The sequence below is a fragment of the Cebus imitator genome, unplaced genomic scaffold (genome assembly GCF_001604975.1).
Source record: "Cebus imitator isolate Cc_AM_T3 unplaced genomic scaffold, Cebus_imitator-1.0 Scaffold8, whole genome shotgun sequence".
Lineage (NCBI taxonomy): Eukaryota > Metazoa > Chordata > Mammalia > Primates > Cebidae > Cebus > Cebus imitator.
Genome location: NW_016107323.1, coordinates 739870 through 752073, shown reverse-complemented (window position 1 = coordinate 752073; position 12204 = coordinate 739870). Strand labels below are relative to the sequence as shown.

Genomic DNA, 12204 nt, shown 5'->3' with positions numbered 1-12204 from the left:
GCGCCATTGCACTCCAGCCTGGGTGAGGCGGAGATTGCGGTGAGCCAAGATTGCGCCATTGTACTCCAGCCTGGGTAACAAGAGTGAAACTCTGTCTCAAAAAAAAAAAAAAAAAAGTTCAGCCTAAAACATAAAAGTGAGAAACTGTATCAAGATTCAAAAGATAAGGGAGTCAATTTCAAATCCTGGTTCCCATCTTCCACGTGTTCTGACCTTCTTAGCCTTATATTATAAACACACCTGTTGGTCCTACCTGTGGGAAGAGGTGGAAGCAGGTGGGGCTGGATGGGGGGAGGGAGCCTTATCAGTTGCCTTTTTTTTTTTTTTCCCATGGCCACAATCCTAGTGTAGTTGGTAGCCCCTCTCCTGGAGCTGATTAATTTCCAAGTAGTAGCCTTCTCTGTCTTGTTCTCCATTAAATGACAGTGAGTGAAAGTGATCAATATGCTACAAAGCTATAGAAATATAAGGTTGGTCTAGGGTGGTGACTAAGAGGGCAGCCCTGGAGTCAGACTGTCTGGGTGCAAATCTTGCACTATCTATTTTCAATGTGATTTATGCAAATAGCTTAGCTTCATGTTGCCTCAATTTCCTTTTCTATAAGAAGGGATAATACCCCGTCATAGGTTCATTATGGTAATGAACCCATTTTCACTGCCACAAATGATTGAAAAAAGCTGCAGTAAGTTCTGGCCAAAGCGTCTCTGTGTCCCGAGGGGAAAGAAAGTAACTGCAGGATTCCTGCTTTCTGTTTGCTGCTGCCACGTCCAACCTACCTGCCCGGGACCCACGTACAAACATGTTGCGTTGTGGTGGCAGCCGCCTGCACTGGGCAGCAGGCAGTTGTTGATCTCCACGCAGTCTCTCCCATTCCCTGTCCAGCCCGGCTGACACACACAGGTGTGGGTGCCTGTGCCAGTTCTGATGCATTCTGCCTGCAGGAGGAAGAGAAAAAACAAAACCTCTGAAGCCTCAGTCTAGTCGTATGATTCCGAAAGAGAGGATTTCCAGACATACGTTCCAGAAACACATATTTGCATTGAGAAAGGTGGAAATGCTTGATTTGAATTGAGATTCATGAAAATATTAGATCATTTAAAGAATAAAATTGCTGGGAGCTGGCCAGTTCATGGCCACTAAACATCGCTGTGACAGTTATTAAGCCAGGGACTATTTATATTGTTTTGCAGATGTAAATCATCATCTTGAGAAAAGCATTATTATATTTTACAGCAAAGGAAACAGGTGTTGCCCAAGGTCATATAGCTTTAAAAAGGCTTGAGCCCAGCTCTGTATAATGTGAGAACCCAACTCCACGATACCAGCTCCCAGGACTCTCAGGAGGAGCTTTGCCAGGAGGCTGGAGGATAGAATTAGGAGAGAGGTACAAGATACGATGTTGAGATGAGGCTCATTCAAAGGGAATCTGGTAGACTGGGGTCAGGTGGTTTTATCTAGATTTTATCCTCAGAGCCAGAGGAAATTACTGAAGGGGTTTAAACCTGGGAGAAACATGATCTGATTCACTTCAAGCCACTCTGGCTGTGGGCAGGGAATACACTGTGGGTAGGGAAGAGAGGAAGCAAAGAAACCAGTTACTAAATGATAGGTAAGGAATGAAGGTGACTAGGGTCAGGTAGGGGTGGTGATACTTGAAAACAATGGTAGGTTCTGGCTATACCCCTACCAACAACAGAACTTAGTCACTGAACTCCCCCAGACCCCAGTTTCCTAATCAGTAAAATGATCACTTGAGCCCAGGAGTTTGAGGCTGCGGTGAGCTATGATTGCACCACTGCACTCCATCTTGGGTGACAGAGTGAGACCCTGTCCAAAATAAAATAAAAATTCAAGGTTTAAACACAAATGCTTCATGCATATGGAAAGTGATCAGACACTGACCTGTGGAACATCTTTCATCAGGATTTCCTAAAAAAACCAACCAACCAACTGAAAAAAGCCAACAAGAAACCAGGCAAGTTGGAAATAAAGACCAGTACTCACATTGCGGCTACAGCCTCCTGGAGTCGGTCCTGTGCAAGGGTCCGTTTCAGAACACACAGTTCCATCTCCTTCATATCCTGCTTTGCAAATGCAGCTGCAAAGGAGAATGTGCAAAATCAGCCCTAGAATAAGCGCCAACGACCCAGAAGAGAGCCAGCCACTAGAGATAAGCCAGTTCCTGGCCAAATGGCTCCATGGTTTGCTCTTGTGGAGGAAGTCAGTGCTCAAATGTGGCCGGGGTACTCCCGGAGTCTGCAATCAGATATGCCTGGGTGGAAATAAAGCCCACCCACTTCTTAGCAGTTGTGTGACCCTGCACGAGTCTCTTAACAACTGAGACCTTATTTCTCATCAGGAAGATGGGCCTAACACCTCCCACATGAGGTTGAAGGTTAAATGAGCAAATGCACATGGAGTGTTTGGCAGGGCGCTTGCAGATCATAAGGCTCAACACCTGGCAGCTTCTCTGCTCTTATTTTACCAGAACCTGCCTCTTTAGAACTCTCCCTGCTCAATACTAGTTATTATCTCTGGTTCAGCAAAGAAGAGCTCTGCTTTATCTTCTATGCAACAACTCTTAAAATATTTGAAAATGACAATCGGTGAGACTTCTCCTCTCCCCTTCTCTGGCCCCTCAGAGGTTTTATTTACCCCCAACACCACATTCCCAAGTGCCTCTTCTGTGAGCTTACTTGGTTTCTTGATCCATTACCTTTCCAGATGCTTCTCTCAAAATGTATCGTGATGATACTTTCACTATTAAATGTGGCTCATTTGTTCATTCATTCATTCATTCATTCATCTGTTCAATATTTATTGAGTGCTCTATGATAGATGTTGGGGACATTGCACCCCCGTGTCCTACTGCAAACCCAGTCATACGTGCCTTACAAAAATGTAAAAAATATCTTTTTCATGTATCAAGTTTCCTAGAGGAACAAAATACATTATCTAGTGACCAAATGAAGAAATAGGGTCATCTGTTCCAATAATGTTTGATTTACCTAAGGCAATGTAGTTCATAGAGACCCATGCTGACAGTCCTCTGTGGATGATTTCATAGGTTACCAGGGTAATTTTTATTACATGTGGTTTTGCCTTATGCACTGATATAGATTCTAACTCCTTAGGAAAAGGCATTTTTATTGTACAACTGTGGAAATGAGATAATCTCTCGTCTCCTATACCCTATAGTGGGAGAGGCAGACCAAAATAAATAACTATGTAAATAAAAATTAAGAAAAGCGATGTTAGAATAGGGCCAAGAATTCCAGACATCCTCTTCATTTCTCAGGATATTTTAGGTGGTTACTGCCTTGGAGCTAGATGTTTCCAGAGAGGTAAATTTCCTCTGGCATTTTCCCCCCAAACGCACCGCAGAATGCTAGACAGTATTAAGGAAACAAATGGCCGTCTATTGATTAAAGACCCAGTTTCCTGCAAGATGCCTTTAACAGGGAGCAATTGTTAACAGCCTTAAAAAGCAAAGGTGTTTTCAAAGGTTGGAAAGTTGCTGGGCAAATCTTCATTTCTTTCACATATGTAGTGATAATAATGGTCATTTCTATGACAGAACATCTTTGATGTGCTAGCCTTGGTGCTAGGTGATTTTGCATTCAGTTCTGCTAATCTCCACAACTGCCTTGCTTGGTAGGTATCATTATCCTCACTGTACTATTGAGGAAAGTGAGGTTCAGAGAGGTTAAGTAACCTGCCCACAGTCTCACAGATGGTAAGTTTTAAAGCAGGGAGTGCTGCAATTGAAACCCAGCTCAGACTGAGGTTGTTTTCACAAATGCCACACCATCAGCTGGAGATAACAGGCCTCAGTTCAGAGTTTAGATATGGGCTGGCTCCGTCTACAGGTAACACAGTGGCTTTGCATCATTAAGGGCCATCCCTTCACAGACTTACCTGGCTGTCCCATTGCTGTATTCACAGGTGGCATGGATGTGACAGAACTGGATGTAGGGCCCACAGGCCGAGGACTGCTTATCGCAGAGTCTCCCAGCAGAGCCGTCTCTGCATGTGCCAGTGAGGCAGGCCCCGTCGCTGTCTATCCTGCTATCGCATGTTCCATGAACGCACAGGCATTCTGAAAGAGGAGGAGGAGGGACATCCGTCCAGGACTTGGGGACAAGCTGAGCACTGAGGCAGAGCACCCTGGTGGAGGACAGGGACCACCTCCTCTCACCCCCCACTCACTCTTGTCAAAGCAGAGTCTGGGAGCTGAGCTGGAGGAAGACTCGGGCTGCTATTTCTTGGAGTTTCAAGTGTTCTCAGAGTACCTGGGACAGCCCCTGGAGAGCTTACTTGTCCCATCCAGGAGGGGAAGAACTCGGTCTCAGAACTCCTTTAGGGCTGAGCACGGTGGCTCATGCCTGTAATCCCAGTACTCAAGGAGGCTGATGCGGGAGGCTTACTTGAGCTTGGGAGTTTGAGACCAGCTTGGGTAAAATGATGAAACCCTGTCTCTACAAAAAATATAAAAATTAGCTGGGCATGATGGTGTGCGCTTGTGGTCCCAGTTACTGGAGAGGCTGAGAGGTGGGAAGATCACTTGAGCCTGTGAGGTCAAGGCTGCAGTGAGCTATGACTGCACCACTGTACTCCGGCCTGGTCAACAGTGTGAGACCCTGTTTCCGAAAAAAAAAAAAGAAGGAAAGAAAAAATAACTCCTTTTTATCTACTGTGTGGGGGGTGTGGGGAAGAAGAGGGTGTTACACTTTGAAAGAGGCCAAAGAACTCCATTTTCAACTACTTCCTGGTTGGTGAGTTTAGCCTGGAAATTTCTCACCTTTCATGAAGATATTCTGGAATAATTAAAAGTGGTCTCCCATGCTGGCAGTGCTCCTGATGTATAGCTAATGCGTTTGTTTTTCACTCTATCACAGGAAACCAATGATAATCAATGGTTGATATCTGGGCACTGACTTGATTCAAGGCACTGGGTCAGCCTTCCACACACACCATCTCATTAATAGTCACCAGTCCCAGCAGGTAGGTACTTTTATAACCCCCATTTTTCAGATCAGGAAGCTGAGGCTCGAAGAGAGGAAGCAAACTGCCCAATTTGCTGCTAAATTCCCAGGGAGAAACTTGAATCGGAGTTCAAAGTCCATTTCTGTTTGTGGCTGTGTAAACACCGTAGATTGTTCTGTGAACCGCTTTTCTATGTCACTGTTATCCCCTTCAACCTTAGCTGCTGCATTTGCTTTCAATTACAGGTATTTTTAAAAATGACAACACAAGCCACCTCATCCGACTCAGGTTCCTATACGTGTGGGAGTGAAAAGAAGGACATGGAGATTTTCAAAGGCACATGACAAGGATTGAGGGGGCTTGGAAAAGGATCAGAAATAAAGAAATCTGGAGTTTAGCCCCAGAAAGGACCCATGGGAGAGGAATTAGTGTGGGTGCTTGGAGCCAACATCCAGGAAAGAGAAGACAGACACTAGTGAGCAGGGCTGGAAAACCACGGCCGGATTTAAAGCAAACAATAGTTTTTACACAATTTTAGTTAAGTCAGTGCCTTATGTGCAAGGAACGAGACCCCTGTGTGAGACTGTGTGCAGCTGCAGCCCTGGAATGAGAGGTGTGACAGCTAGAAGCCCACTGCCCCATCCCAGCCTTGGTGTCCTGCCGGGCTAGCCTCAGACAAATGCCGATACCGTCAGGCCTTGGGATAAACCCTGATTTTTTTCTTCCTCTAATATGGAAATCTAATTTGGCAAAAAGAACGTTGGAGTGGATTCAGCAGCCTCGTGCTCTGCTTTCCCATCTGTCCTGAGAGTTATTTGTGAAGCTCAAATAAGGTAGGAGAGCAGAAGGGTTGTGTGTTTCATAACAAATGAGTTAGTAGCGATAGTAACAGATGCAGTTTTGCTTATTGATGACTTGCTTGGTACAAGCTCTGTGCTAAAAGCCCCAAATTACGGTCTAACTTAATCCTGCCAGAAACCTATAATGTAGGTACCACTATTATCATTTTATAGGTCAAGAAATTGAGAGCTGTTTTCTAAGATCACACGGTTGGTAGGCTGGAGTGTGGGGACTTCAGGTTGGTCTGACTCCACAACGAGCTGTTAGCTTAGAAATATATGTCAAAAATATACATATATTTATTTAAATATACAAAGGATGTCATTTTAAAGAACAGAATGCATTTTCTGAGATTATATAACTTCATGTTTTTCACTGCCTATTGTGGTGGAACTTTCTACATGTTTTACAAGCTTCTTGATATTTATGTTACTGTACTTAGACTAACAGCAACAACAATAGGGAGATAATATTTGTGGCACATGTTTTGTACTAGGTATGGTTCTAAGGCAAGTGATTTTTATTTATAGTTTGTACTAACCTTAAAAGGCACTTGATATTATTACCATCCCATTTTACAGATGAAGAAACTGAGGCCTAGGGAAGTATAGTAACTTGCTCAAGGTCACGTACCTGGCAAATAAAGGAGCTGATGGAGGTGGTTTGCCTAAATGGTAGAGAGTGAATCTGATTCTTTTTTTTTTTTTTTCTGAGATGAAGTCTCACTGTTACCCAGGCTGGAGTGCAGTGGTTTGATCTTGGCTCACTGCAACCTCCGCCTCCTGGGTTCAAGTGATTCTCCTGCCTCAGCCTCTGAAATAGCTGGAATTACAGGTACCCGCCACCACATCTGGCTAATTTTTGTGTTTTTAGTAGAGATGTGGTTTTGCTATGTTGCCCAGGCTGGTCTCAAACTCCTGACCTCAAGTGATCCACCTGCCTCAGCCTCCCAAAGTGCTGGGATTATAGGCATGAGCCACTGTGTCTGGCCTGAATCTGTTTCTTGATGCAGAGCGCACCATCACTCCAAGAATGTAGAGAACCCTTTGGACAGTGGTCTTCAAAGTGTGCTCCCAGCCCAGCAGTGTTGGCGCCCCCTGGGAACTTGCTAGAAATGCAAATTCTGAAGACCCACTGGGGCCCTACTGAATCAGAAACTCGGCAGGCGGGGCTCAGGGCTCAGCCCTCTGACATATTCTCCAGTTTGAGAACCAAAGCTTAAGGAACGCTCTGTGATGATGGCGTACCCCAAGAAAAGGGGTCCCGAGACACCAGCCCTGCACCGGTAGCTTGCTGCAGTGCCAGGGGGAGCCTTGCTTAGGAGTGGAAGGAAGCTCTGGAAGGGCCACTTACTTTTGCTACACCGAGGTCCGTATTTATTGGGATCAGAGCAGAACTGACACTGGGAGCCCTGGAAGCCCTCCTGGCAAATGCACATCCCACTGCCGCCGAGGCCATCTGAGCACTGGGAGCAAAGGCAGGCCCCGTGGGCCGTTAGGACACATACTTCTCAGGTGTTTTCATTTCATGGCCTGAATTCTTTGAATTCAGATTAAATCTCACTTGACATGACCCTTTGGGACTCCTCATGGAAAGTGAAGTCATGTGATACCAGGGAGGATGCTAAAGCAGTGCCCAGCTTGGGAATCCCGAGCCAGGATTTAGAACTTTAAGGGAAGTCACTCAAGGGGGTGTCACAATTCGGAACTGGGAACCTTTCAACAACGCTTAAGGGATAAGTGATAAGTGATAAGACAGGCGCCTCCAGAATGAGTAACTGGCCTTTCTCTCTTTACATTCTCACTTGCTCATCTCTGTGACTCCAAACTGCAGTGTGTTCTCTCTTCAGTAGTAAGCACATCTGCCTCCCACCTCCCTAACCCTGGCAAGGTCATGTCCATGCTGACTGACAGCAGCGTTGGGCGTGGGGCCTTTCTAACCCCTGGCCACAGTCATTAGTACTGGCCTCTCCCTATTCTCCTGTCCTCATGGTGTCCCCACTCATGGCTGGACTCTCCCCTTGAAAAAGCCATGTTTTAAATGTGGGTTTATTAAATGCACAGATCTAAAATTTCCCTGTATAAACCATAGCTACTTTTGCCTCCAAGCTAGATGAGTTAAGTTTTGGCTGTCACATTTCACTAGGTTTTGCTTCTAAGTTCAAAAAAGCAATCACTAGACAGAGCTATTTTTTAGCTGTCATAAAACCTTAGTTCTGGAAGGAGTCTTGAAGATCAATGCAGGTCAACCCTGATATCTCCCACAGGAGGAAAGTGAGGCCCAGAGATCTTTGTTGAGTTGCTCAAGGTCCTGCAGCCCGCAATAACATCACAGGAATCTCTCTCTCCCATCCCCCTCATCCCAGACCCGGATTCCTTCTTCTACAGACCCCTGCTATTCTTTTAGTAAGGGATCATTTCTTTTGCTTCCTGGGAAGAGTAGCCAGCACTGTGTCATATTTTGGTTTAGAAGTTTTAAAAATCATTGTTTGCTTTGACTTAAGGAAGGCCGGTCTTCAGTATTCACCTGTCCATTTCCTGAGCATGGATTTGAGAAGCCTCCTGGACACTGGTTGCAGTCAGGACCATAGAAGCCTTTGCAGCACTTTGGAATCTGAGAAACAAAATGAGTGTTGCCCTTTGAAACCTCAGGCCGAGCACCACTTCCTCAAAGGGGATGCGTTTTAGTTCCATGATTATACTATATTCGCCTCTCCTTAGGAGCTCGCCCTTTTCTTTGGTGGTTGATGGCATGGCTAGTACTCAGTCATCTGGTCACCACGACTCTACTGAGCCCCTCCCTGGGTGCTGGCCTGGCTCTAACACTGTGCGAACGGACAGAGGGAGGTTCACGCTTATGGAGCCAATGTTCTAAGTCAGGGAAGAGTCAATGCATGAATTTTAAAAAATAGTAAAACAAGACGTGGCTGGGTGTGGTGGCTCATGTCTGTAATCCCAGGACTTCGGGAGGCTGCTGCATGGATCACCTGAGGCCAGGAGTTTGAGGCCAGCCTGACCAAAATGGAGAAACCCCATCTTTACTAAAAACACAAAATTAGCCGGGTGAGGTGCCGCATGCCTGTAATCTCAGCTACTCAGGAGGCTGAGGCAGGAGAATCGTTTGACACCAGGAGGCGGAGGTTGCATTGAGCCAAGATCACACCATTGCACTCCAGCCTGGGCAACAAGAGCAAAACTCCATCTCAAAACAAAACAAAACCATTTCAGAGAACGGTGAGTGCTGAGAAAACAAAATATCATCCAGCGGTGGCAGGTAGGGCCAGAAGTCAGGTGGGCACTAGGGAGGCCACTGTGGATTGGTGGTGACAGGGCTGGTTGATGGAGACTCAGAAGATGAGTTAGCCTCAGGGAAATCTGGAAGAGCATTCAGAGGGAGGGAATGGCAAGTGTGCATGCTCTGAGGTAGGAACGGGGGTGAGAGGCAGGTCAGAGCCACAGGCAGAGGGTGGGCCATGTGGGGAAGCTTCAAGTGTCACTGTTAAGAGGGTAGGGAACCATGGGAGGCTGTTGTGTGATGCAGGGAAGGGGATGGTCAGGTCACCATCTGAAGAATCTACCTTTGCTTCCTCTGCAGGAAGACAACACCAAGCACCAGCCACCTGTGACCACACAGACCCTAGGACCCAAGAATGTGGCCCTGGAGCTGCCTGGCCCTACTGGTCTAGATGGGGCCTTGGCCATGCTCTCCTCACCTTCACGGTGCCATTGCAGTACCGGGCACAGCCATACTTCAGGTTCCTAAACTTCCTACTGTAGACACATCTGTGTGTGATGAATTTCTGGGAGAAAGACAAGGAGGGAAAGCATGGCGGTCAGCATGTTTTAGGCACCACACACCCTCTGCAGACACTTCCCGTTCTACTTCTATTTCACCACTGATGTCAGGAGAGAGTGCTGGACCACACCAGCAGAACTGGGTCTACATCAAAGCGTGGGCACCCTCTTTTAGGCCTGTTCCCTTGTTGGTGGAATACAGGCCAGGGTTTGCACCATCCATGGCCATGGATCTTTGCTCCCTCTTCCATGCCACGGCAGATGTCTCTAAGCAGAAAATATTTTCTGTTCATTCTGGATGTGGTCTAGTCTCCCCTTTCAATCTTCAGCCATCCCTAAGATCCTCCCATAGAGATATGGTGGAGCCAGCAAAGAGTCTATCTACATTTCGTTGAAAGATTTTCCAAACAAAATAGCGATAGTCTGAGTTTTCCTCTTAGGAGTGGGGCAGGCTTATATGCATCCTTCCATTCTCTAAACAACGATGCCCACTCATAATTATCTAGAACTGACATTTACTGAGAACCGTTTATGGGCCAGACACATTGCACAGAGGAGTTCATCAATCTTCAGTTCTATATGGATGTTTTTCATGCCATTTTTTATAGATAAAGAAACTGAGGTCCAGACAGGTTAAATCATTTTTTTCCATGAAACGCTGCTAGTAAGCTTAAGGTCTAGGGAATGGGTCTTATCACGTACTGACTTTAGGATCACAGTCATGTAGTCTCTGTGGGCCTCAGCTGCCTAATCTGTAAAATATCAAGAAATATCAAGAAAATATTGATGATAATGCTGATTGCAAGTTTTGTCACGAATTTAGTCTCTGGCTCAAATTTTGTTTTAGATAATTGTTGATGTCAAGCTTACCCCTTCATCTTAGGCTCTTGGTCAAGAAGAGAGCAATGAGATCTTCCTGGGCTATAAAATCCTAAAATATTAGGTATATGAAGGAACTCTGAGGTCACTAGAAAGGAGCACTACAGTCCTTTTTTTGGGGGTGTCTCAGGATAATTAACCAGGTGTGGGTTGTGGGATCCCAGGAGGGGTAATTTGAGGGCTACTTTTGGCTTCTACCCATATGTCTCATTCCCTCCCCCTCCCCCAGGCAAGTCTAGAATGGTGATTAAACACACAGAACAAATCATGGTTCCGCCATGTCAGCTGTGTGACCTTGTACGAGGTGGTTTATATTTCCTTGCCTTCGTGCCCCGATCATCCATTGGTTATAGTAATAATATACCTGCCTTGTGGGCTGCTGCATAAAGCGTTTAGAACAATATCTGGCACACAGCAATCACTGTGACACCTGCCAACACAATTTCCTCTTCTCTCCCCTCTCACATTCCCTGACTGACAGCATCCTGAAGGACTCAGGGGTAATGGCTTCGTTAGACAAAATAAATATCTGAACACCTGCACCTATTTAATCTTAATGCTTTGCTTTACTAAATACTTCACACTAGAATCACAATAAAGAGCTCATAACCTTCCTTAGTGATCTATTCTAGCATTTAATGCCACTTCTGGTCGGTAAGTTCTTTCTTATGATAAACTTATAGGCAAAAATTTCTAACATCGTTTTTGCCTTAGAATACTTTGCTTTTTACCACCAATAGAGTGCTTGGCATATGAATGATAGATTATTGCACAACTATCTGTTTTCCTTTTTAGATGGAGTTTCTCAAGGTAAAAGTAAAACAAAACTATTTCTTATTCATCCTCATGCCCCTGGAACCAAGCACTATGTCTGATATACGATCAATCCTCAATAAATGTGTACAGAATTCAATTAAACCTGGACATTATTGATAGTCCCACTATTATTTTCTTGATATTTCTTGCATGTCTCTGCAGAAGAGTGCTTGGGAAGAACAAATATTAGGACTTGTTTACAGACGGTTCTGCACAATATGCCAGTACCACTCACAAGTGGACGTCTGTAATATCACAGCCCCAAAAGGGAAAAAGGGAGAGGAACTGAGTGACTACTTGATTTAGGTATTGTGCTTGCATTTTTATCTATGTGAATCTTTTCGTTGTTATAATTTACAGATGGAGAAAATTAGAGTAAAAAGGTTAAACAATATCTCTAGGGTCAATAAACAAGGATTCAAACACAGGTTTGTGGGATCTCTTCCCACCATCCCCCATATAGTAGGCTAAGAGCCCATCTTATATTACCCCAGCTGCAATTAATATCTTCCAAAGAAGGAAGGTAGATAGGTTGAGAAACCACACCAGTAGAGTTGCTTGGATCTGTGCTTTTATGAAGCTGTCACACTCACCGTGGGCTCAGTGTTAGCAGGACATCTGCTCCCGTCCATCAGAACACAGCTTACACAAGTGCCCTGGAGGGAAAGACAGGAGGTCAGTGCAGGTATCCCTGTGAGAGGGAACAGTGGCGACAGTCCTGTCTCTGGTTTCATGCTTCCCTCCCTGTGAAGGAAACCCCACTGAGCCATGATTCTGCCCTCTTTCTCCCCTACCCCCTCAACCATGATCCTATGCCCACCACTCCCCCACCCCCCACACTGATGACTCTACCATGGAGAAAAGGAGTTAAGTCCTTGCTGGGGACTTT

The 12204-nt window shown here is 45.4% G+C and overlaps 1 protein-coding gene across 1 annotated transcript in view; it reads right to left on the bottom strand.

Moving 5' to 3' along the window:
* STAB2 (stabilin 2) overlaps positions 1-12204 on the bottom strand; it is a 169233-nt gene that overhangs the window by 89400 nt on the left and 67629 nt on the right. The window contains exons 19-25 of the mRNA XM_017540297.2: positions 11909-11971; positions 9539-9625; positions 8353-8439; positions 7180-7291; positions 3919-4099; positions 2005-2098; positions 777-935 (exon numbers count right to left, since the gene is read on the bottom strand). Of these exons, the coding sequence (XP_017395786.1) occupies positions 777-935; positions 2005-2098; positions 3919-4099; positions 7180-7291; positions 8353-8439; positions 9539-9625; positions 11909-11971 (783 nt within the window). The remainder of the gene's footprint in view (positions 1-776; positions 936-2004; positions 2099-3918; positions 4100-7179; positions 7292-8352; positions 8440-9538; positions 9626-11908; positions 11972-12204) is intronic.